The 24,319-nt window shown below is 37.9% G+C and overlaps 2 protein-coding genes across 8 annotated transcripts in view; one reads left to right on the forward strand and one right to left on the reverse strand.

Moving 5' to 3' along the window:
• mcf2l2 (MCF.2 cell line derived transforming sequence-like 2) overlaps nt 1-24,319 on the reverse strand; it is a 116,495-nt gene that overhangs the window by 42,592 nt on the left and 49,584 nt on the right. For all 7 annotated transcript variants that reach the window (XM_026158154.1, XM_026158153.1, XM_026158157.1 and 4 more), the window contains exons 10-21: nt 23,976-24,095; nt 23,584-23,775; nt 22,407-22,598; nt 22,133-22,319; nt 21,839-21,936; nt 20,797-20,885; nt 6,505-6,571; nt 5,842-5,957; nt 5,016-5,085; nt 3,491-3,583; nt 3,019-3,111; nt 1,708-1,830 (exon numbers count right to left, since the gene is read on the reverse strand). In XM_026158154.1, coding sequence (XP_026013939.1) covers nt 1,708-1,830; nt 3,019-3,111; nt 3,491-3,583; nt 5,016-5,085; nt 5,842-5,957; nt 6,505-6,571; nt 20,797-20,885; nt 21,839-21,936; nt 22,133-22,319; nt 22,407-22,598; nt 23,584-23,775; nt 23,976-24,095 — 1,440 coding nt within the window. The remainder of the gene's footprint in view (nt 1-1,707; nt 1,831-3,018; nt 3,112-3,490; nt 3,584-5,015; nt 5,086-5,841; nt 5,958-6,504; nt 6,572-20,796; nt 20,886-21,838; nt 21,937-22,132; nt 22,320-22,406; nt 22,599-23,583; nt 23,776-23,975; nt 24,096-24,319) is intronic.
• LOC113015818 (lactosylceramide 1,3-N-acetyl-beta-D-glucosaminyltransferase A-like) lies at nt 6,578-20,787 on the forward strand. The gene is made up of 2 exons (XM_026158164.1): nt 6,578-7,617; nt 16,901-20,787. Exon 2 carries the CDS (start codon nt 17,250-17,252, stop codon nt 18,441-18,443), a length of 1,194 nt encoding a protein of 397 aa, XP_026013949.1. The 5' UTR covers nt 6,578-7,617; nt 16,901-17,249; the 3' UTR covers nt 18,444-20,787.

The raw sequence follows: 24,319 nt of genomic DNA on the forward strand, positions 1-24,319 counted from the left end.
CATATGATCTTCACAGTGCAGAGAACACAAATTAGCATCCATTACTATAATGGTATAATTTGTTAGTTTGAAATGCTACTGGGAACTATGTACCTGCACATTAATGCTGTGGAAAGACTTCCTGTTCACATAGTCTCCTTCATTTACTGAAGGAGCAATGATTGGAATGTGGGTGCCATCTATACAGCCAATCACGCCTGGGAACCGTGAGAATAAATGTAAAATTTAAGTAGTAGTTCAAGTATCACCACATCATGAATTAAGTTTTGGTCATCCTGATACCTGCAATTTTGTGGCATCCCTCTTTGATAAATCTTGTGGGTCTATGACCGGGGAACACCACAAACGAGTACAGGAGACGTTTCAGTGCAACTGTAACATTCCTGACTGCCCGACAGACGGTAGCCTTGGAAACGTGCTCAGCGTCACCAATATTATACAGAAAGCTCCCGTTTGCAAAAAACCGAAGTGCAATACAAATAATATGTACAGAACTGAGAGCATGTCCGCGATGTGTCACATGAGCAATATTAGGCCTGAGGATGTTATTCAAATAAATTATAGATTGTGCTGAAAAACGGTAACGTTCACACAGAAAATCATCAGGAAATGATAAAATGTCCAAACGCGCTCTAATCACTCTCTCCCGGCGGAGAGCTCTGCGGAGAATTTGGGCTTCAACATCTACTGGCTCTTCAAGGAAGGAGCACGCCATGTCTGACACTTCCTACAGTCAGGTTTCCGACAAAGAGGCGGAGAAGGTCAGGGTTAGTTGAAGTAAACCTGCTAGGGGGCAGGTTAGCTTCACGGAGTGTGTCGTCATAGTAACTCACTCAGAATTAATCTAAACTCACTTTGTGAAACCAAAAACCCAGAGTTTTCGTTAACTCAGGGTATACTTACTCAGAGTTTGCACTAAACCGGCTTCCTGAAATAGGGCCCGGGTGTGCAAAAGCTGTTGAGACTTGCCCAAAAACTCTTTTTACTTTATCCCTAGTTAGGTACATTCAGTGCTAAACTTGTAATAGAAAAGAATAGCATTAGTAGTGTGAAAAAAACAGAAAAATCTGCTGATTAAACATATTTGATTCAGGTTTTAACACTAAATTTATGGTGTGACCAGTGACTTTTAAAAATGTAAGCAACAGACATTGTTTGTTGTTGTTTTAATGGGAATAAATGGTTTACATGATACTGACTTTAATCACAAAAACATGTACTACTGCATAACTAAATAGATCCATCTTATGATGTACATGTTTTTCCAGGTTTCTTGAACTACGCTCTTGGCAGGGATAAAAAGTCTTTCAAATGGCACAGCAAGCCCAAAAACATAGGAAAGAAAACATAGGAAAACACTTTTAGAAAAAGTCCATCATCCACATTCTGGAACACGTGTTTCAGTGTTTCCTGTTCATCAATAGGCTCTATGACAAAGAGGATTCCAATTTTGCTCACTAAAATATTTCAGAAAGCAAACACTTTCCATTAGATCACTTTTTCACATGACTGTACCACAACGGGAAGGTGACAAGTTATAGTAATCTGATTGCTCTAAAGTGAAGAAAGTCAAGTCAGTTGACATCACACGGTGAATTAGAGGCTGAGTAACGAGAGTGGAATAACAGCCCTCTAACTCAAGTTCGTTTTCACAGTGTAAATCATTCAGAACTTTAATGATGATGATGATGACTACTGTACACTGACCTCAAAGCCAGTGATTGCTATCTGGTGCATGGAGTCATTGACAGACTTAATGATGTCCAGCATGGTGGCTAAAGCCTCCTCCAACTCAGCTATCCCCTCACCGTTACTGCATTTTAACATCTCCTGTTAGACGGGAAAGTGGAAGTGGTTTAGAAAGATCAAGGGCACAAAATACAAACCAAAGAAAGAGAAGAACAGAGGAGCAAATAAACTTTATGTCAATCTTGATGTAGAATCATAGTTAATGACAAATTCCCTATCTTTAGGACCGCCTTCTTTTGTCAGTCCATATCAGAAATATAACCCTACTGTCTAACAGTGACGTGGAACAAAAATCACATGCACTTATCATTATTATTATTATTATTATTATTATTATTATTATTATTAATAATATTATTATTATTATTAATATTATTATTATTATTATTATTATTATTATTATCATTATTATTATTATTACTTATAGGGTCGATTCTTATATCTCCCTCTTATCAGGACATGCCATTGGCCCAATGAAAAAGCCATCAGATTGTTCGAAATGCTACAACAGTTCCACATTGCTACATTGAACATGGCTAATATTTCACCCAACATTTGTTTAAGAAAATGGCAAATTTCTTGCCATAAATATAACAGTTCATATCATTTCTTGGGTTATGCGAATAGTATAATTATTTGGACTGAATTGACTGGATATCAATATTTCTAAAGTCCCAAAGAGGAGGAGAGGAGAAGGGGAGGAGAGAAGATGCAGGTGAAAGGCAGAATTAATAATAAACACAGACTGAGATAACAGGGCTATCACGTTGTGGATATCAGCTCATTTTCCAGGAACAGTTCCTCTAGTATTGAATAAACCATCACTCTGGTTGTGTCACAGGTTTCTTTTTCTTTATTTATTTTCCATTCTCACCAACAATTGACTCAATGGGAATTTTTTTTTTTTTTTACTTAAAATAAATGAAATCAATGACTTAGCAAGCTTCAGTGGTGATGAAGGTTTTTCTTTAGGTTCAGGATGAAATGTAAGTGACTAATAAAAGGTTTTTCATATTCTTGCTTCTGTTATATTTTATAAAAAGTAAAAATGTTTTTTTTTTGGTTAGGCTGACCAAAAAAAGAAGAAAAATCAAATACTTGGTTGTTTAATTATCTTTTAAATTAAATTATTCATGGTAAATAGAGACTGGATATCTATTAGAAGCATGATAACTAGCCTAATAAATACAAAGAATAAAAAATAACATTAATGTACTGAACTAATTGGTTAGTTCCTTTTAAATTACATCTTATAACCACACAACACACCTTCAGCATGAGTTGGTATTTGGTGATCCTCTGGACAGGCTTCAGCAGGTAGGCATCCAGAGACAGTTTGTGATCCAGCTTCTTCTGGCATTCCTGTTCTCACAAACCAAATGTTGTTGATCAAGAAGTGGCACGTGAAGCCTCATCAAACTCTAACGTGTTACAGCTGCATTGTGAGGTTAAGTCACCAAACAGAACACCAACATTGTAGGTGCTGTGCTCTAAAGTCTTTCTCAGAGGCCAGTAGCATGAAGCATTACTGAGGGTTCAGTGAAACAACTTCAGGGTTCGGCCTAGTTTTTTAACAGATTTGTAAAGTTAGCTACCATCTCAGATTAGGTTAAGAAGAAGTTGTAGAAATCAACTAACAGTTGTAGTCACCTGAAATTGTGTGTGTGTGTGTGTGTGTGTGTGTGTGTGTGTGTGTGTGTGTGTGTGTGTGTGTGTGTGTGTGTGTGTGTGTGTGTTTTACCTGAAAAAACAGGCTGTCCCCACACTGCCTCCAGAGGATTTCAGAGCGTGGTTTATTCTGACAATACTTTTCATACACCTGAAGCTCTTCTTTCTGAGAGCACAAACACATGTCCAAGTGAGAAGAGGGAAGGCTATTTGGTTTCTCAGTTTCTGTTCAATTCAATCTTTAGTTTTAAAAGTTTGCCACCTTTCTATGAATTTATATGAATATTAAAGGAACCCTCTAGGATATGAATCGAGACAACAAATTTGTTGTGCAAAAATAGAGTGAACATCTTTGTAATTTCGCATGTTATCTGAATAAAAACAACCGTACAACAATACAAAGTATTGGACTTTAAAACCTGGAGAAAAAGGTTCCAACTAAAAAACTAGACTTATGATAGATCTATGATAAATGGCTCACCTAAAGTCTCTGTGTATTAGTACTTTTAGAACTTCAAATCTGTAAGTTAAAGACTTGGCTCCTCCCCGACTTGGGAAATTAGATTATGTGTGCAGTAACTTCTCACTATTATGTAAATAGTTTTTTAACATAAAAACTTACAGCTTTGTGTGTTTTCTTAAGTCTCTGTTGATGGATTTCACACAAACCAAAGACAACACAATAAGTATGTCAATGCTAAGCATGAACAAATTCGATTCACAGTATCAGATCTCCCTGTTTCAAAGAATGGAAGGTCTGGTTTTACCTGTCTAATGATAACTAGATGACAAAAGATTATGGCTTTGAATAACTATCATTGCTCTATATTGTTGTTAAGTCTCAGCCCATGAATAGATCATCTGTGACAAAAATCTGCTTCTCCTTACTTTCTCTACATGCCCAGTGAAGTGCGAATTTGCGCCAGTAATCAAGACTCCTTGCCTGTTAGCCCGCAGACCTTTAATGAAGATCTCATTACTCTTTATCTGCCTATTTTTGAAGAATTGTCAAGTCTCGACCTTTAACTTCTTTTGTAAAAAAAAAAAAAAAAATGGCTATCTCCATGCCACGTCTCAGCCTTAAAGACGTTTAAGGTTTACAACCTGAGGTCCTGGCAAGGAATTCATTTTCCAGACACCTGATTCTGGAGGGTGTCTATTTTCAGTTTCACCTGCAAAACCTTAAAGGTTTCATTAGTTCCTGTCCTCAGATCCTTCGGGTACCTTTTCTCATATTTCAAAGCAGCATTTGGTTCACTGGACTGAGGAGTTGATACTTGGAAACTGGAACAAATGTTTGCTCTGTCAATGTGTGAATTGTTGGCTGGACATTTTTTTTCACATTAAAGAACAACAAATATTGCTAGTGAGAGACATATTTTTTCCATTATGTCATTAGTTTCTCAGATATGGCAGGAAAAGTATTCAAGTGTCCCTGGTGTGGGTGCATTTAAAGTAAGAGCAAAATATATTATGTTATTCCTTGTACTGTTAAAAGTGCACTGTTATAGCCATGGAGAAAAAAGTAACCACTAACGTAAAGGAAGTACTAATATAAACCCTTTTACAGGTACTTGCGGGTATTTCTAAATACCCACTCTTTTCAGAAAACAGGTTCCAACCAGCTCTGGTTTCTCTGCACAGTTCTCCAGCTCCATGAGAAATGTCCTGCAGAAAATACATGAAAACAAAGTAAGAAAACAATACACATTGCATCCCAATTACTTAAAACTAATTAGGTGTATGCAAATTACATAATCTTTAGGTCTAGTTACTTTAGTCTTTTAATTAGATCTTAGTTAAGTTGGTAAATCTAACTAATCATCAAAGTGATCTGTTAAGAGATGTCGTACTACCATTGAATTCATGAAATAATAAAATCTCTCAGCATTTGATATGTTTTCTGTTTTCTACTGTCAGTAAAACATGAGATTTGCAAATTAGTGTATTCTGTTTTTAAATACATTTTACACATTTTCTCAGGTTTTGATATTTAAATAAATTCACAGAGATACATATACTGATATGAACCACACATGATTGCCTTAACAAGAAGCAATGGGGAGGTGTGGTTTGTGTGCAGTGCATGCTTTGACTTCCTGTTAGTCCAGTTTTTTAGAAATTCTTTAGGGAGAGCTTTTGGTTTAAAATTACAGGATTACCTGAGTGCAACCGGTATATCATTTAATAGTACAAACTGACAGCTATTTGAATGATGCACATTTGCCATCAAGTGAAATATGTTTCTCCAGGCAAAAGATACTTTAAGAGAAGGCACATTACCAGTCATCTGGTAATCCTTTAAAAGAGGAGTTGTTCATATATCACAGTTTTCTGTGATATATCTTTGCTGACATCAGTGTTTCCAAGTTATAGTTGTGTATATGTCGAGGCCAATGGCAAAATAAAGTAAATTCCACCTACTTGTTGTGAAATTCATATATCTCCGGCAGGTTTCCAAACAGCACATCTCTTTTGTTCTCCAGTGATGGTGGCATGAGGTGGCTAAGCTCAGAGTTATTCAGCTCTGCAAAATAACCCTGGGAATCAGGGTGAGAGGGAGGTTCAAAAAATGAAATAATAAAGAAACAACAGCGAAATGTAAAAATCAGTCAGTCTCACTTCAGAGACATCAGTATAAAAAAAACAAATACACTAAAAAAATACTTTTGCACTGCTCCTTTTTTGATTGAGAAACGAATTACATTTACTGCATTACATACCACAGCATTGTACAAGGGTGTAGTCACTTCTGCATTGCTTTTTCTTTACATTTTCTTTGCACTACTTTTGCAGTGGCAGGAAACTGAGAGAATGTCAGTCTAGATCCAATGTGTATGAAAACAATAGGTAAACTGTGTCTACCTAGAATGATCCTTTAACAGTTAAAGAACTTTTTAAAATTCTATAACAATTCTGGGAGATGATTAGAAGATTTAAGGACTGTTTACTGTAGTAGCTTTGTTCTCAAGATGTAAAACAGGTGCAATTCCAAGTAAGCAGTTCAGGTCGGCAGCTTTTTGGATGCAAATAAGCCACAACCATGTAAAATGGATACAAAGATCTCAGTCACTTGAAATACTATACCTCCATGATGCTTTGCAGCTCCTCAACATACAGCCTTTCTGTTTCAATTAGTTCAGTCATGATATGCCTGCAAACAGAAAAAACTTTTTTTTTCTTATCACACTGACTAAACTAAAAAATAAGCACAGAGAGTCACTTGTGTTCACCAGTCTTCACATGTATTGTATGTATTTGCAGTCTGATGTTGATGCACTGAGTTAATTGCTATAAAATTAGTTATAGGTAGCCAATGTGGGCAGAGGGTAGATTTTTATTCAACTACACGATTTCTTGACATTCCATGGACTGTTTATGTCTACTCTCCTACAAGTCCATGCGTGTTGCATTTTAAAGATTGATCTGAAGTCAGTATTTAGAACAAGAGACACTGAGTAATCCATGACAGGAATCCAAAACATGTCTATGCCAAGTGGTATGAAAAAACTCCCAGACTTATCTGTTCTGTCATTGGTCTAGATTTACAGATTTGTGCTACAACAGCACAGGCCTCAGGAAAAGCCCTCAGACTGTAACTGAAGCACTTCCTATAACTTAGTTATATCTAAGAATGTGTAGGAGCACAATGGGCTAGACTTGTCTGCTCATTACCTGAATGTGTATGAATCCTATCTTACAACTTGCTCACAAGATAAGTACTGACTCTGATTTGTGCAATTTTACACATGACTTCTCCTCCCCCTGACATGCATAATTAAGTTATTTACAGCTGAAATAGCTATGTAAGGACATGTCTTGGGGTCAGTAACAAAAAAATTACATAAACATAAAATTAGTTTGGTTCAATTTGTGTTGTCGATTTGGAAATAATACATTTACAGTCTTTGTGTCATTTAAAACCTACTACTACTATCACCATCTATCCTCCTCCCACTTCAGATGACACACTCCCATCTCTCAAGCTCTCTTTGTCGCACTGAAGCTTCCAAGGCAAACAGTGCACACACTTAAAGCCATCCTCTGCTGAACAGTTCAAGAAAATCCGAAAGGAAGAAGACAACAGAAAAAGCTGATGAACAGAAATAAATCGTAGAAAAACAAGAAACACAAAATCAGTTGGAAAGCGTGAGGAAGATAAAGTTCGACGGGTATGTGGATTCTTGCTTGAGTGATCTGGTAAGTCAGGAACAGTGTGTATGTGAGCTTGCTTGCTGACTGGCATGTGTAATAGCAGAATAGTGTCAAGGATACAGGTATCAGGTTGTAGTAGTTAACTCAGAGAGGTGGAGAAAGTACAACAAAGCTCAATGTGTAAAGTAAATACAGGCAAATACTAGAACTCAAAACACCACAGAAAAAAAGCACAAATTGTGCTGTATTGTACAATTTACAGTAAACATCACCTAGAATACTGATATCTGTAACTTATAATAGCTTTAAATTGGTATCAATTTACAGAAGCATCTACTTCCACAACTTTTGGTATTTGGTGTCAGGGCTCTGTGTGCGGGCAGGCGGAAGTGAGGATCCAAATGCAGGACTCGGACACTGAATGCAACTCAAAGACCACAGCTTTATTACTGGCGCAAAACAAAACATGAATCAAACTGAGATTGCTAACACAAGAACACACAGGTGATTCTGAGGGTACGACGCAACACTGACACAAAGCAACACGCCTTAAATACACTGAGGCATAGTCAGAGAATGGAAAACAAGAGGGAGACATAGCTGGGAAAGATTAGGGCTAACGAGACACGGGGAGCGAAGCTTGACACACTGACATAAGACATAGCCCTTCAAAATAAAACAGGGAACAACTCACAAAGATGCAGACACAGAACTAGACCTATACTAACCATGGGACACAAAACCTAAGAACTAAACCCTAGACCAGAATAAACTGACACAGATTTGTAATAATAATCAAAACAGGATAACTAAAGAATCAGACATAAATCACAATACAGAACAATACCAAAAAACATAAGAAACTGAAAATACTGGGTCAACATGACCCATAACCGTGACATTTGGCTTTGCTTTATGTTCAGCAGGTCAGCTGTGTGAAGTAACAAATTTATCAAAAGTAAGAATGTGGATTCATTTCCCCCTTTGTTTCTACATAACTGCAAGGATGATGATCCCAATAGAGGCAGGCAATCACAACTTATCTAACTTTATGTACCGTATTTCCCGGACTACAAAGCGCACCTGAATATTAGCCGCACAAGCTCAAATCAGGGGAAAATCCTGTTTTGTAAATACATTAGCCGCACCTGACTAAAAGCCGCAGGTGTTTCAATGTTGACTTATCATATGTAAGAGAATATGCACAAAGGGAATTGTCAGGAAAGAGATGGCTGTTTGGAGACATCACTTTTATTAATATTTTGAAAAACGAGTTATGGGTACATATTTGCATAACTTTTTAGGTATATGTACAAGTAGCAGTAATTACAAGTATGAAACATGTACTGTGCTTCATAAATGAATAACAAATGTAGTACATAACAATAACCTACAGCACACCAGAAAAGTAGATTCGGACTACCTTTTAGGCTCAGGTGCAGTGACACAGCTTTAACAGGAAGAAAAGTCAGTCATTCACCACCATCTTCCTGCGCACTAAAACCACCCAAGTCCTCTTCTCCAGTGTTGGATACGAACAGGCTCAGGATGGCTACGTCATCCACTCTCAGCTTCTTTCCTTCGTTGTCACTTTCAAAACCAAACAAATCGATGGGCTCAAAATGTGGTCATAAATATTTTGTACTTGTAAATCAGTTTTGTATGTGTAAAAAGAATTTGTGTGTGTGTAAAAAAAGATTTGTATGTGTAAAAAGAATTTGTGTGTGCGTAAAAAAGATTTGTGTGTGGACTTAGCCAAAAAAAACCCTGCAAGTTACAAGTACGAATTTTGACCCTATTTTTCTTCCTTCCATCTGATTGATCAATGTCATGTCAATCACAAATGTAACAATCCAATCAGAGAACAGATGGGTTTGGCTGTCGGAGGGGCGCTTTTTTTGAACTGCAGGTGCCCTTTTACATGCCAAACCAGTGTTTTCCTTCATCATCATGAAGGAAAACAGTCTGTGGTCGTCCAAGTTTGGTGATTTTTGTGTCACAGGTCTACGTGTTTAATACAGGGACTTCCACAGCCTTTTCAACAGCGCTGTGGACCGCGGGGGGGCGGGCAGTGTTTTGGAAATGACAGTCTTCATCACAAAGCTTTCTTCGTTATGAATTAGCATACATGTTTTTATTGAACATTTGAAGAACTAGCAAAAAAAACCAAAAAAAAAACAAACTCTTGTAGAGGACATAAAGTCAGAGATAGAAAAGACAAGGAGCAGGTGCATCTAGTACAGGTAGAGCTGCTGCAAAAACCCACAGAGCCCAGCAGCCAGCGTAACAAATTCTGGATCCTTTGCTTTTAGTTAGCAGTTAGCATTAGCAGCACATCCTGCGTCCGATGTGAAAGGACTTTTATGCTGCGCACTGCGACTCACAGCAATGGTCCTGGGTCAGCCCTGACTTTGTGTTAAACTAATCCTAAAATAATAATGGTATTTCTAACCACTGACATACCACAACTTTTTCCTTTCAACAGCTACTGAAAGTTAGGGGACCTAACTGCTATCCGATATTTATATAGCGATCCTCCAGCTTCAAACGGTATTACCCTTCAAGGACCTGGGCCCTATTTCAGGAAGCCGGTTTAGAAAACTCAGAGTGAAAAACGATACTCAGGGTTGAGTAACCCCGAACTGTCCAACTCGGAATATTCGGTTTCAGAAAGGCTGATAACAATTAGTTCAATCAACGCGGAGTTGCTTTAACCCCAAGTTAAACGCGCGCACGAGGATACATAAAGCCCTGATTAGTGGAGCACAGATTAAGCGAGTCACCATGGAGACGGAGGGAAAGAAGGCGCGGTCAATGTATTTTACAGCGCTTGAGGCCGAAATTCTGATTGCAGCATATGCTGATAACATGCAAATTTTGCGGAAAAAAAGTAACACAGCCTCAGCTGCAAAAGAAAGGGAGCATGCATGGCAAAACATAGCCGACAGAGTCAATGCGTGAGTGTTAATTTAAACATTGATCTAGGGATTTCCACCCATATAACACGTTATTTTATTTTATTTTATTTTATTTTTTAATTTATACATTTGATTTTGTGATGTGATGTGAGCGCAGGTGCAACCCAACAGGCCCCAAACGTTCCTGGCAGCAAGTAAAAATGAAATGTAAAAATATAGTCCAAACAGGTAAGGCGTAATTGTATTATGAGCCATAGTGCTTGGTCTGTTTGTCCCATGTAAACCAATTGCAGTTAGAGGCTACATTAATTTTCTTTCTGTAAGCACTTATTGAAATTATCTGAGCACATTGCAAGTACATATTTGCTTACTCTGTATGCTCAAATGTGACCCGTTATAGCCAACAGAAAAAAAGCGGAGGCCCGAAAAACAGGTGGGGGTCCTCCACCACCACCACTCACAGAGGCTGAGCAGTTGGCTTCCACATTTGTGATAATGTTGGCAGCATCACATATGATCTTCACAGTGCAGAGAACACAAATTAGCATCCATTACTATACTGGAATAATTTGTTAGTTTGAAATGCTACAGGGAACTATGTACCTGTACATTAATGCTGTGGAAAGACTTCCTGTTCACATAGTCTCCTTCATTTACTGAAGGAGCAATGATTGGAATGTGAGTACCATCTATACAGCCAATCACGCCTGGGAACCCTGAAAATAAATGTAAAATTTAAGTAGTAGTTCAAGTATCACCACATCATAAATTAAGTTTTGTTCATCCTGCTACCTGCAATTTTGTGGCATCCCTCTTTGATAAATCTTGTGGGTCTATGACCGGGGAACACCACAAACGAGTGCAGGAGACGTTTCAGTGCAACTGTAACATTCCTGACTGCCCGACAGACGGTAGCCTTGGAAACGTGCTCAGCGTCACCAATATTATACAGAAAGCTCCCGTTTGCAAAAAACCGAAGTGCAATACAAATAATATGTACAGAACTGACAGAATGTCCGCGATGTGTCACATGAGCAATATTAGGCCTGAGGATGTTATTCAAATAAATTATAGATTGTGCTGAAAAACGGTAACGTTCACACAGAAAATCATCAGGAAATGATAAAATGTCCAAACGCGCTCTAATCACTCTCTCCCGGGGGAGAGCTCTGCAGAGAATTTGGGCTTCAACATCTACTGGCTCTTCAAGGAAGGGGCACGCCATGTCTGACACTTCCTACAGTCAGGTTTCCGACAAAGAGGCGGAGAAAGTTAGGGTTAGTTGAAGTAAACCTGCTAGGGGGCAGGTTAGCTTCACGGAGTGTGTCGTCATAGTAACTCGCTCGGGATTAATCTAAACTCGCTTTGTGAAACCGAAAACCCAGAGTTTTCGTTAACTCAGGGTATACTTACTCAGAGTTTGCACTAAACCGGCTTCCTGAAATAGGGCCCTGCAGTTCAAAAAAGCGCCCCTCTGACAGCCAAACCCATCTGTTCTCTGATTGGATTGTTACATTTGTGATTGACATGACATTGACCAATCAGATGAAAGAAAGAAAAATAGGGTCAAAATTCATACTTGTAACTTGCAGGGTTTTTTTTGGCTAAGTCCACACACAAATCTTTTTTTACATGCACAAATCTTTTTTATGCACACACAAATTCTATTTACACATACAAAACTGATTTACAAGTACAAAATATTTATGACCACATTTTGAGCCCATACAAATCCTCGTTGTCAGTGTCAGAGTCGAACACCCTCAGAAGGGCCGTGGCGGTGTCCTCCTCTCCATCATGCAGCAGTCCAGCCCTTCGAAATCTGTTGGTGATCATGGATGTTTTCACACTTTTCCACGCTGTCAGATTCCACTGGTGGAGTTGAGCATAACTTGCTTTTCGCAAGTTTATCGCTGCTCATCATCCACGCCTCCTGCTGAACGCGTAGCGCTACTTTGAAGTTTGTTTTTCGCGCTATTTCGTACGGCCAAGAGTGGTATGTTGTGACCAACATACCACTCTTGAACCCCGATACTGTGTGTCTGATCACATGCCCTTCTGCCAGGCAACGTAGTGCCGTACAACAGCGGAACAAACAAAACAAATCCTCTTACGATATGACAAAAATCATGGACAATCCATAGAAAAGCCGCACCTGACTAAAAGCCGCAGGGTTCAAAGCTTGTGCAAAAAGTAGCAGCTTATAGCCCGACAATTACGGTACTTATTTAATTCTGAAATTAAACACCAAATTTCAATTTTAGGTGTCATTCACATCACCTTTAATGACGGACCTCAGTTCAAAAAGCTTCAAATGTTTGCCTTTTAAATAAGAAAATATGGGAAATGGAAATCTGACAAAATCTAACAAAAGCACAGCACTGAACTGACTATTAAGCTAGGTTGAATTAACAAGTTTTGAGTGCATATGGAAAAAAATGGACATGGTCTACAATATAACACATCCCCTGGATCATATAAGTTTGATGCGGCCCTCACATTGCTGATAAACATAAAAAAACAAGGCCAGCCTTTTGCTTTATGTTGTTTGTCCTTGTGCACCTTCAAAAACAAGCACACCTTCATTTATCTGTAAAACTGAATATATGTACCACTGTGTGCTCAGATTACAGATGTAATCTGGAGTCTGTACACCAACCCTCTATTGCTATACATCATTTGCTTAAATTCAAAACGCCTCATTTACAAGGCCAGCAGTGTTTGTGAGAAATAGTCAAACACATTTATGAGCAGTAGTCTACAGACATTTTCACAGAACACACTGACGTTTGACTTTTGAAAAAAGTTAAAGATGTGACCATCAGTATATACAAAGATACTGAGTCATTATTAAAAATTTGTGCAGTAAAGACTCCAGTTCTTGTTCCTGTAATTCTAGCAGGTTGAAAAAGTTGCATTTCCCAGCACAAAAAAGGTAATGGGAGAAAACCCTCTCAATGACTTGGTTTCAAACAGCAACACCAGAGCATTAATATCTACTGATATCTAGAATTATGGCATCTATAAGTATGTAATAACTTTCAGAACAGAAGCTGAGGGAGACTTGAATTAGTATTATAGCTATTATGATTAAAATCCCTAGCCCTTTTCTTCTGGAAAATGAACATGAAAGATATGCTAGCAATGGAAATACGATCCAACATAGGCCCCAAACTGGGTTTTTTTTTTTTAGATAAGATTATCTGTTAACAAAAGTTTGCCTGTTGAACTATTTTTTTGAACATTTCAAAGCTCAAGGACTTCAGTTAGCCATTAATATTATCTGACCTTTTCCAAATTTGAGGGTCATTCTACAGACATGGTTTCATTTTATGTATTCAGGTTTATCCCTTATTTGAAGATTTCTTCCAAGTTAACGTTTTGAATGTCTAATTATTTCCTGTAGCACCATTTAAATATATGAAAATGCACAAATTACTGCTTGATGAGCCCTCATGTACAAAGGTATTAGATAATATCATGGTACATTGTTATCACAAGACCATAGGATGTCAGCGCTTCAGTTTTCTCATCCTGACTGAATAAGGTAAAAATATGCTGCAGCGAAAATATGTGTTTACACTGTTATGTAGCAACATTCACAGACGTCAGCAGCTTCACTGCTGAGGGGCTGTGTTGGACTAAACCCCCTCTATTATAGGTCTTTGTGCTGGTTCGGCAATTACATTCAGTGTGTTGTTTGCAGAGTGAATCAGTTAGCCAGTGTTGTTAACAAGCGATTTATTATATACACTGACAATTCTTGTGTATTTACATGGGAAAATCTGATTGTACAATGCCAGATAAAATATAGTGAAAAATATCTCTGACCCTTCACGACCTCTGAAATTTTGACCAGCAATAATAGAAATCACATAAGAATGAAAGACTTCAATGGAAATGAGAGCGAGAGCAAGGGGAAGGATGCCGTTTATGGTTGCTTTATGAGCAGCCATGTGCAATTGAGGTCATTAATAAACCAGTCAGTTGTGCTCAGTTAATTTGTGATAAGACTCACTCAAACACCAGCTTACTTTATCTATTTAACACTGTAGTTTATTTTACTGAGTTGTACAGTAGTTGTTATGCTACAACTAGGGCACTTCATGAAGCTACTGATGTGACGGTCTTAGATAGTAATTCCTGAGCTTGTGCAATGATAAACATCCTTTTTTTTTAGAACTGCACAGTTGTTACATTTTTTTAAAAAATTCCAGGTATTACTGAAATACTATTAGCACAATCAAGTCCAATCAACTCAGTCAAATCAGTTGGCAAAAAGCACTTTGTGTCTGAGTGAACAACTTTAACCAAGTTGAATTAAGAAAAAAAATTGTTAAGTGCCATTTCTACTGTTTTTATTTCATTTGCCAAGAAATTATCTTTACACAAGTCATGTAAGTAAATTCTAATCAATTAGCAACTGTCACCTAAATATTGGCCTTTTAAATGCAGAGTCACGACTCAAATGGAACTGGGAGCTTGTTGTCACATAAGGATGTATAAATGCCGAGTGTGCTAGAAGGTTTCATGCTAGAGTATAGAAATGCCATTTGAAATTTTGAAGAGACGTGAGTGTGTAGCCAACTGAAAACACATTACAATTTACATGATAATGTTAAATGCTTAGGAACAGTTACAGCCAATAGTAATGAAAGGTATTAGTCATATCAAGAGGAATGAAACTGAAGCCATAATATCTCATGCTCAATCATCAAGATAAGGAAATCCTGGAAAGTTGACGTGGTTCAACTAGTTCATAGTGTTTTCTGTGGGAGAAACATTTCGTCACTCAACCAAGTGACTTCCTGAGTCTTGGCCAGTTTACAGTTATAAAAAGTATGTTTGTATAATGATTGAAATAATTTCCATTGCCTAACAATGAGCGGTGAGGTCAGTTTCTGTCATTATCATGCAAATTGACATGATTGATATCCATGAGCGTTATTCAAAACGGTTTGGAGAATGGCTACAATCGCTATGAAAGCATCAACCACTGCGGACGTACTCCCATGCAGTCCAACATCCCAAATGCAATTGTGGACGTGGCTGATATATCCGTCTGATTGGTATCCTAATTGGTTGACAAGTGGGCTATAGCCCACCTTGAAAAAAGAGATAAAAGATTACAAAATACAATGTTAAAACCGCAGATAGTGACTGTAGTACACACTTCATAGTTTTTAACACTATGTTTCACTTTGTTTCTCATTGTATGTTATAACTTCACATGCCTTACATGCTGGCTAATGGTCCAACAACTGAAGGAAGAGGGTCCAAGAAACTAGTTGTACCAGATACTGTCATGGTCCTGAGTCTGACGACTCAGTGTTTTGTGTTTCTTTATATTATTCTATGTTCTTGTTTATTCTGTTATGTCTTTTGTTTAGGTTTGCTATGTGTTAGGGTTTTGTTTTAGCCTGCCTGTGTTCCCTCTGTCTGTATTTTATAATTTATAGTAAATGTCCATATATATATATATATATATATCCACACCTTACACATTATGTAAGGTGTGGACATTTACTATAAATTCTTTACTATAGATTCTAAATACACACTACACCAACCACAGCACTAAATGTCGTCACTATCACTGGATTAAAAACGAGCATTCAATCACAATCACAGCGGATTTTCTGTAGTAACATTGTGATAAGAAACATGCCTATCCAGGTGCTAACACTGTAATACTACAGAAAAAACAACTTCAGGACCCCAAATAAACTGCATCGGAACACCTTTTGATACAAAACTTACTTCAAGGAAAGTTTAATGATATCAGCGCAAAACCACGTCGTGAAATCTGAATGCTTCCACATGTGTAAAAACCATACGCTCACGCCCTCGTCGCAAACATATCCAAAATAAATATAGAAAACAATAATGAGCAGCTGTAAAAGAACGTGTGCAAAATCCACGTGGTGTTGACGCCTAACCATTTTAACATTTTAACTATGTTTAACTACAGACGCACAACTAAGGAAGTTCCTAACTGCCAGCTGACTGATCCGGTTAGGCTGCAAGTTTTCAAGCAGGTGGAGCGGCTGCGTGCACTACAGCTCATGATACTTTACAATTTGTTAGAGCTGCGTTTTTACCCGTGTCCATTCAATAATATTGTTTATGCACAATACTTCAAAAATGTTGTTTTCAGTTTTTCATAAAGTCCGAACATACCCTGAGTGGCAGATCTTCCATAGGTGCACATTTTTACATTGTCTTTTATTGGGAACTGTGGTATATTTTATGCAAAAAAACAATATTGAAGACAACTTTACAATTAAACTGATTTTGACTATTGAACTGCCAAGGAACTGCAAGGATACTCTGCATAATTATACTATGGAACAGAATATATGCACATATAAAGTTTTATCTTAGTCTTGTTTTTCTCTTTTTTTTTTCAGGTGTCATGTGGCCTGAGGACATTCAGACATTAAAGTCGTGGGATGGAAGTTGAACTAACTGGAAACTTTAAATAGTCAAAAGAGAAGTAGCATGTTAGACTTTTTGGAAGTGATGGTTGACACAGCTTGAACCAACACCAGTTAGTTACAGCTTGCAACCAAGGAAGCAGAACTTTTTTTTTACACAGGAGAGAAAGATCAGTAATAGAGCAACCACACTGGACTTCATCATGAGGAAAAGGAACCAGTTTGAAGGACAAGTGAAAGAAAGAAAGGAAAGAGGCTGAAGAGAATATTATTAGATGGGGCATATATTGTTTGTGTTCAGCTGAAATAAGCAGTAATCAAGATGTTTGTGAACTTCCGTCGAATCCACAAGTGCCAGTGTTTGCAACTGCTGACCACAGGTCTTCTGCTTTGTATGGTGATGGTTTACTGGGAAGAGCTGGACCATCATGCAGTCAGCCACGTGAGATCCTTCACCCACCGGTACTTGTTCAACAGCTATGATTTTCTCAATTCTTCTTTTGCTATCAACTCCAATCATCATTACAGAAAGGGTGGTTCTAACAGGGTATTTGGTGGATTTGTGAACTATTCATACCTCATCAACCACCCAGAGAAATGCAAAGGGGAAAATGGGAAGAGTTTAAATGATGTTTTTCTGCTGTTATTTGTAAAATCATCACCAGAGAACTTTGAGCGGCGCCGAGCCATCAGGGACACATGGGGAAACGAGAGCTTTGTTTGGGCAGAACTGGGGGTGAATATGAGGTTGGTGTTCGCCATTGGCATTCATCCATATGTCGAACAGAGATATAAGGTCCAGACTGTACTGCTGAAGGAGGACAAGGTCTATGGAGATCTGATCCAGCAGAACTTTGTAGACACATTTTATAACCTGACTACCAAACTGATCCAGCAGTTCCACTGGAGGCACATATATTGCCCTCAGGCACGCTTCGTCATGTCTGCGGATGATGACATCTTTGTCCATATGCGTAATTTGGTAAAGTATTTACAGGATATTCTCAGGAGTCAATCAGGAGCTAAAGACCTATGGGTGGGGCATGTCCACAGGGGATCACCTCCAGTTCGCTATAAATACAGTAAATACCACATTCCCTATGATCTGTATCCCTGGCCATCCTACCCAGACTACACTGCTGGAGCAGGGTATGTGGTTTCAGGGGATGTAGCTGCTAAAATTTACCAGGCGACTCTGCTGCTGAACTCCTCTATGTACATTGACGATGTCTTTATGGGAATCTGTGCCAAGACCATGGGGGTCTCTCCCCAGGAGCATGTTTACTTTTCAGGGGAGGGCAAGGCTCCTTACCACCCCTGCATTTATGACCACATGATCACATCACACGATCATATCTCTGACATGCGCTCACTGTGGCGGTCAGCAACAGAATCTAGAGAGAACAGCAGCACCAGGGGAATACTAGGTAACCTTTATTGCACAGCAGTGAGAGTGATGCTACTATGTCTGCCACATTATCAGAACACTTACTCCTGTAGTGCTGCTTTTACATGAATACTCGTTGTGGGTCTCAAACACTGTTATAAACAATGTTACCTAACAGCACTAGTCTGACACATTTCACCTTTGCCGTTGTGTGCTGTCTTGTAATGAAATGAAGATCTATTAAGAAATTAAATTCATTCAAAATTCATGTCCAGATGCATCAGGCTTCACTGATGTGCAGCTTCCCTTTGCGTTCCCTTAATTTTTTTTATGTTACTTTCCGCAGTAGTTTACTAAAGCACTTATCAACGAAATAACTTTTCCCTTTGTCTTCTCCATAAATTAGTGGTAGCAAACATCAAAATTGTTGACTTAAGTAGCCTTGGATTATTCTTCTGTGTTGGGGCAATTGATAGTTTTGCCTTTTAATTATTTATAGATAAGACAAGGGTATCAGGATAACTCTGAAATTTAAACCCAGACATATTAACGATGCAGCTGCCAAGTGAGAGGATAACTGGACCAACTTGATTTTTGTTGGAAAACACTGTTTTTTGTGATGCTGTGATTATTACTTTGATGCATATGTATAATAATTAACTGTCATAGAGCCAATCAAGTGTGTCACACATTAGGGCCTGCCAGATTGTGCTAAATTATGACGAACTTGTGTAATTCTGCTGTAGCCTGCATTTTCAGTGTAGCCACGTCAGGACTTCTGCTAATTTATATTTTTGCCTTCTTAACTGCATTCCTTCTTTCACTCTTAATAACTTCATTGCACTCACCTGACTTCCTGTATATTGTTAAACTGTGTATTCTATAAATAAGCTCCAGTGAAACTGTAATGTCTAAAGATTAAGTTAGTTTAATTTATTGATCACTCTGTTTAGGTTAGTCAGCTAGACCCATGAAGCTTTTCATGTGTAACTGTCAGAAGCCAAAACAAATAACCAACCCATAATGTAGTTGGACAGATTTATGAGCAAGGCTTTGACTTTTGAATAGCAATTACCTCATTTTCTTTCTGATTTTGTTTTGGATTTACAAGTGTGATTACAACGATTCACCTGTTGAAATACTTACTTCTGGTTCAATCTGCAGGTTTCACAATATCTCGAAATCTGCAGATTGCATAGTTTTATGGTGTCTGAAAACTGTTCAGACACCTTTAGATAGTTGAGCAACACCTAAGCAAATCATCGATCCAACCATTTTTTAAGCTCTTATACAATTTATAGTTGCTTTATTTATTCCAGCTGTCATTACCCTAATCTATCACAGGGTTACCAAAGCAAAACATTTAACCACAATCTCACAATGCCTTTTTTGTATGTGGAGTAAGTCTATTTGATTACATGCACACTGAAAAATGAAGCTAAGATGGTATGTAAGTAATGTGACGTCTAAGTGTCCACTCCGAGCAGGAGTATTTGACACCTCAGGAGTGAGATTGAAAAAGTCTGCAGTAAACCTGTCTCTGATATACTGACCCCAAACTGACTTGTCTGTGCCAAGTACATTATTCCAAAATGCCTAGCCTTTACCTGTGCACTCAATGCCAAACCTTTCACATTAATTTTGGGCAACAAAGGGTGTTTTAGTTTAAGTTATTTCTGGTTGAAATTACACATTGATGGTTCTAATCCCAGCCGAAAAATCTCATTATAATTTTATGGATTTCATAGTGTGATAAAAGGAGAGACTGCATTCTTTTCTATAATACTGTTTGATCTTTTTTTAAATTCTGAAATTGAATGCTGTTGTAATTTTTGTGTGACATTTCTTTGAATGTATCAATTTTGTTAATAGAATTTTTGCTTAAATAAAAAAAAACAATAGTTCAGAATCAGTTTCACATAGGATCTACTTATTATTTTACTTGAACCTAGATAATGTATCTACTCATAAGGCTAGCATAAGTGAGGTGGTAAGAAATTAAATAAAATCCAACACCAACAAAACTTCATTGTGGACCTTTTACATCCCATTACCTGCTCTTTCTTATTTGACATGTGTTTGTCTTGCTGTATCAAAGTTTAAGTTTACTTATCTATTGCCTGAAGAAGGAAAGTTTAAGGTACATATTAGTTAACCACATAGGAACAATTATGGTCACATCAGTTAGGGTTAGTACCACTAGTTTGTTTACAAGTAAATCAATGTTTCAAGAGGTCAAGACACATATTGGATTGAGAAATGACATTTTTAAAGATTGAAAGGATATGTGGATATATATTGTTTGTTAAGTATTATGAGGACTTATCTGGGCGTTAACTGTTTTTCTACCATGTCAGAAATACTTGCACTATCCTTGGGAAGAGTATAGTACACTGCATAAAATTATGCCATAAAATAAACTGCAGCTGTAAAAGATGTGCTTTTGTTATAATCGCAGGAATACGACATTATCCCCCCTTACCTGCGTCTGTTGGATAGACTTTCCTCAGTCTCATTTGTCACAACAACATGTGTGGAGCCTCCTTGGCTTTCTTCATGCATGACCTCAATCTGTAACACACAAATATATGCACAAGTGGCTTTAAATGAATCAGTTCTTTTGTTTTTATAGCACTGTGTTTTACAAGAAAAAATCTCCAAATACCTTCCAATATCAGAGAGAAAATCTCACTGAGCTTACATACCCTTATGAGCATCAGTGTCGAGGAAAACTCCTTTTAACAGTAAAATATCTTTGCTATAGGAAGGATCAGATATCTGCCAACATTATACAAAAACAGCATTCGTGTCTGGCGTATGATTGATTTAAATTTTTCAGAAGAATATCTACCAGCATTATTGTTTTTTTTTTCTTCTGAAAAAAAAAAACGGTTTCAAAGAGGGATGAGTGTTTGACCAAGTATGCTGAAAACTCCACGACTTCATTAAACTGACTGTGTGACATGTAACATGACCAGAAGAGTTTGTGCTCTTTTGGCATCAGGCCTCCAGGAAGCTTGAGTCACAAAATAAATTATACGAGTGCACAGTCAACCACCAAATTGGCATACACTTTTGGACTGAGTATTAAAATGTGTGACCAGTCAACCCCTCTGCCCTGTACTGGTGGGAATAAAGAAGATGATGAAGTAGATCCATTCACATATCTCATGTTTTCTTTCACTCAAAATACTAAAAGTCATAAAAATAAATAAAAAAACTATGAAATAAAGGTGTTAATATAGACAATCCAGGGGCCTCTGTGAGGCAGCAGTACCGACTACTGAACAACTGTGCTTCCTATGTGCATCCATGAATAACTGGTAAGTTTCTGAAAGTAGAGCCTTTCTTAGCCAATAAAAATAGTTTGGGTCCATCAGTTTTGTTGTGTTTGTTGTTACCACCACATTTCAGAGTGAAATGAAATGTAATTCAATGGAAATGAGGTCAAAGACAGATGAACAGGACTTTAAATGTGTTTTACTGTTTCAGTGAGATTTAAAAGTGTAGCCTAAGGACATTACCTTGATTCCTCCCTTTGCCTTCCTTATGTTCTTCTTCTTGTTGAGATCAGCTTCAGCCTGCTGTTTGTTAGAATTATCGGAAGCTCTGCGAGCAAGAGCTGAAACAAGATGACAGCACGCTGGTAACTTTGATCCTTTCTTTCTTCAAAGTTTGTGTGTTTTCTTGTTTGTAGTCTTTGCATTACTTCAGATTAATCTAACTGTTGTAGAGTCTTGCAAAAGCTTACAGTTAAGACAAAAACCAAAAGAACATATCTTCATTTAAATTAGCTGAAAACACAAAGATCAAATTACGCTGTTGGCCTCCTGCAGTCCTGGGGGTGTTCTTCACTGAGGGCCGTTTGGGGGAGGATTCAGGCCGTGGAGCAACAGGCTGGATGGGCCTTGTCTGTTTAGCTGACAGTCTCTTCAGACTGAGATGCCGCTTTTCAAACATCTCCTGAACATCTTCCAGTCTCTTTAGCGCCTTCAGTACACTACCCTGTGAGTAAAAAGCTATACATCTACCTTTGTCCTCATCATTTTTGCAACAGAACATCTTTCAAAGTATTATGTTTGTGGACTGTACCTTGATATCCTCTGACAAGACAACCTCATACTGATTGTGCAGGTTCCTCAGTTCAGTCAGTTGGTTCTTTTCTGCTGACTCCAGAAAATGTTCGATGTCTGTCAGTGCTGACTCTGCCCCTTCCTGTGACTGACACTTATCCACAGCCTGGGATGCCAGCAAGTAGATCCCAGACTCACACCATTGGTTAACCTGCACACAACATCTAATGACATCAGCAAATAGCCAAGAATTCAGTTTTAGAAAACATAATCATCCCTTCACATATGGTGTCACAGTGTAAGAGTCCTGTATTTGGGTAGTAGGAGGAAAATACTGCAAGTAAAATCCCAGTTGGGTCTGTAGAAACTTGTTATGCAGGTAATAAAATCCTCGATTGTTGAGTTATGTCAAGTTGTCAGTCTTCTAATATCTTTAATATCTTTATCTTTAAAAAGATTATTTGGTCAAACCGATGGTGAGTGCTCTTGTACGATAAGATTAGAATAGATTTAGATTTTCATATTTAAACACAATGACTGCAATAGTTGGTCTTGTGGCAACCGGGAGAACTGAAGCCACGGTGATGAGCGTGTTAATGACGGTTTATTTGAATATGTCTACAGCTGCAGTGTGGACAGATGGCCCAGTCAAAACAATGATCCGTCCACACCTTACTCAAACAGAAAAACAACCATCAGCTCTTTTTTTGGAAGAGTCACATTACACCAGTCGAGTCACAGGTGTAATGTAGAACACATATTATGTAATTGTAGATTTATCTAATCAAATAGTAGTCCAAGCAGTTTTCAACTCATTTTAAAATATCGAAACAGTTGAACCAAATTTGGAATTAAAGCTGTGCTCAGCAGCACATTTCACTAAGAACATTGAGTAAAAAATAATATTTACATTATATTTAGGTGCCAGAGACTCAAGATTAAACAACTTTAACTCAATGCTTGCGCCATCTGCTGGATGCAAATAGAGGCCGTGACATTCTAAGATGTAAATATGTCAGTGTGATTTTACAACATGTCCCACTGTCTGGACATTTTGGTCCAGAATTATCTAATGAAAAGATTAAAAAAACAACAACCAAAGAACAGATTCATCACATTTCATCTGGCTTGTGTTAAGTCAAACTTTTGGATTTGTAGCCATCTGTAAATGTACACGACTCACATGGTATCCTTACCTTATCTATGCCCTGGTGTATCTGCAGAGATTTGGACAAAATATCTGTCTTTTTCTTGACCTCATTGCTGAAGTCGTCACAGACACGACGGAGCTCGACACATTTGGGTCTGATGGAGTCCACAGCATAGTGATTGCTCTGAATCAGCTGGTCACCATGCAGTGCGTGAAGTTGTGCCTTTTCCAGTGTGGCCTGGAAGAAAATCAATTAAATATGATACATTAAGCTGTGCAAACAAAAGCTTCAGGGTATCCACACTCAACTGTGTAACTCTACAACGCTACTAAAGTGATTCATGATGATTGCTTTAACAAGAAACCAAATTACTTGTAATGATTCGATATTATTAAATGATTATGTGCTATTGTGTGTGTAACTGTGCCATTACAAACCTGAGCTTTCTCCTCCAGTGTTTTTAGCTCCTTGAGCATTTTTTCAACTCTGGCCACACAATCCCCAGTGTCTGAAAGGCTGTTTAGACTGTCTATCAAGCTGTCGAGAGACACTTTGACCTGATCACCAATGATTGGAGAGAAACAGAGAAAAAGCAGTGAGAACCATTGAGTTACTTCGTTATCTATTCTGCTCGTGTTAAACAAACCAAACGACGAATTACATTTGTTGCTTTAGTTTGTGTAAAACTTTTTTTTAAATGTAAAAACACAGCTTAAACATTAAACAGTAGCAGTATCTTGGTAGCTCTGTAAGAATTCTGCAGTAGGGCTGTGATCTCAGT

Source organism: Astatotilapia calliptera, chromosome 23 (genome assembly GCF_900246225.1).
Source record: "Astatotilapia calliptera chromosome 23, fAstCal1.2, whole genome shotgun sequence".
Classification (NCBI taxonomy): domain Eukaryota; kingdom Metazoa; phylum Chordata; class Actinopteri; order Cichliformes; family Cichlidae; genus Astatotilapia; species Astatotilapia calliptera.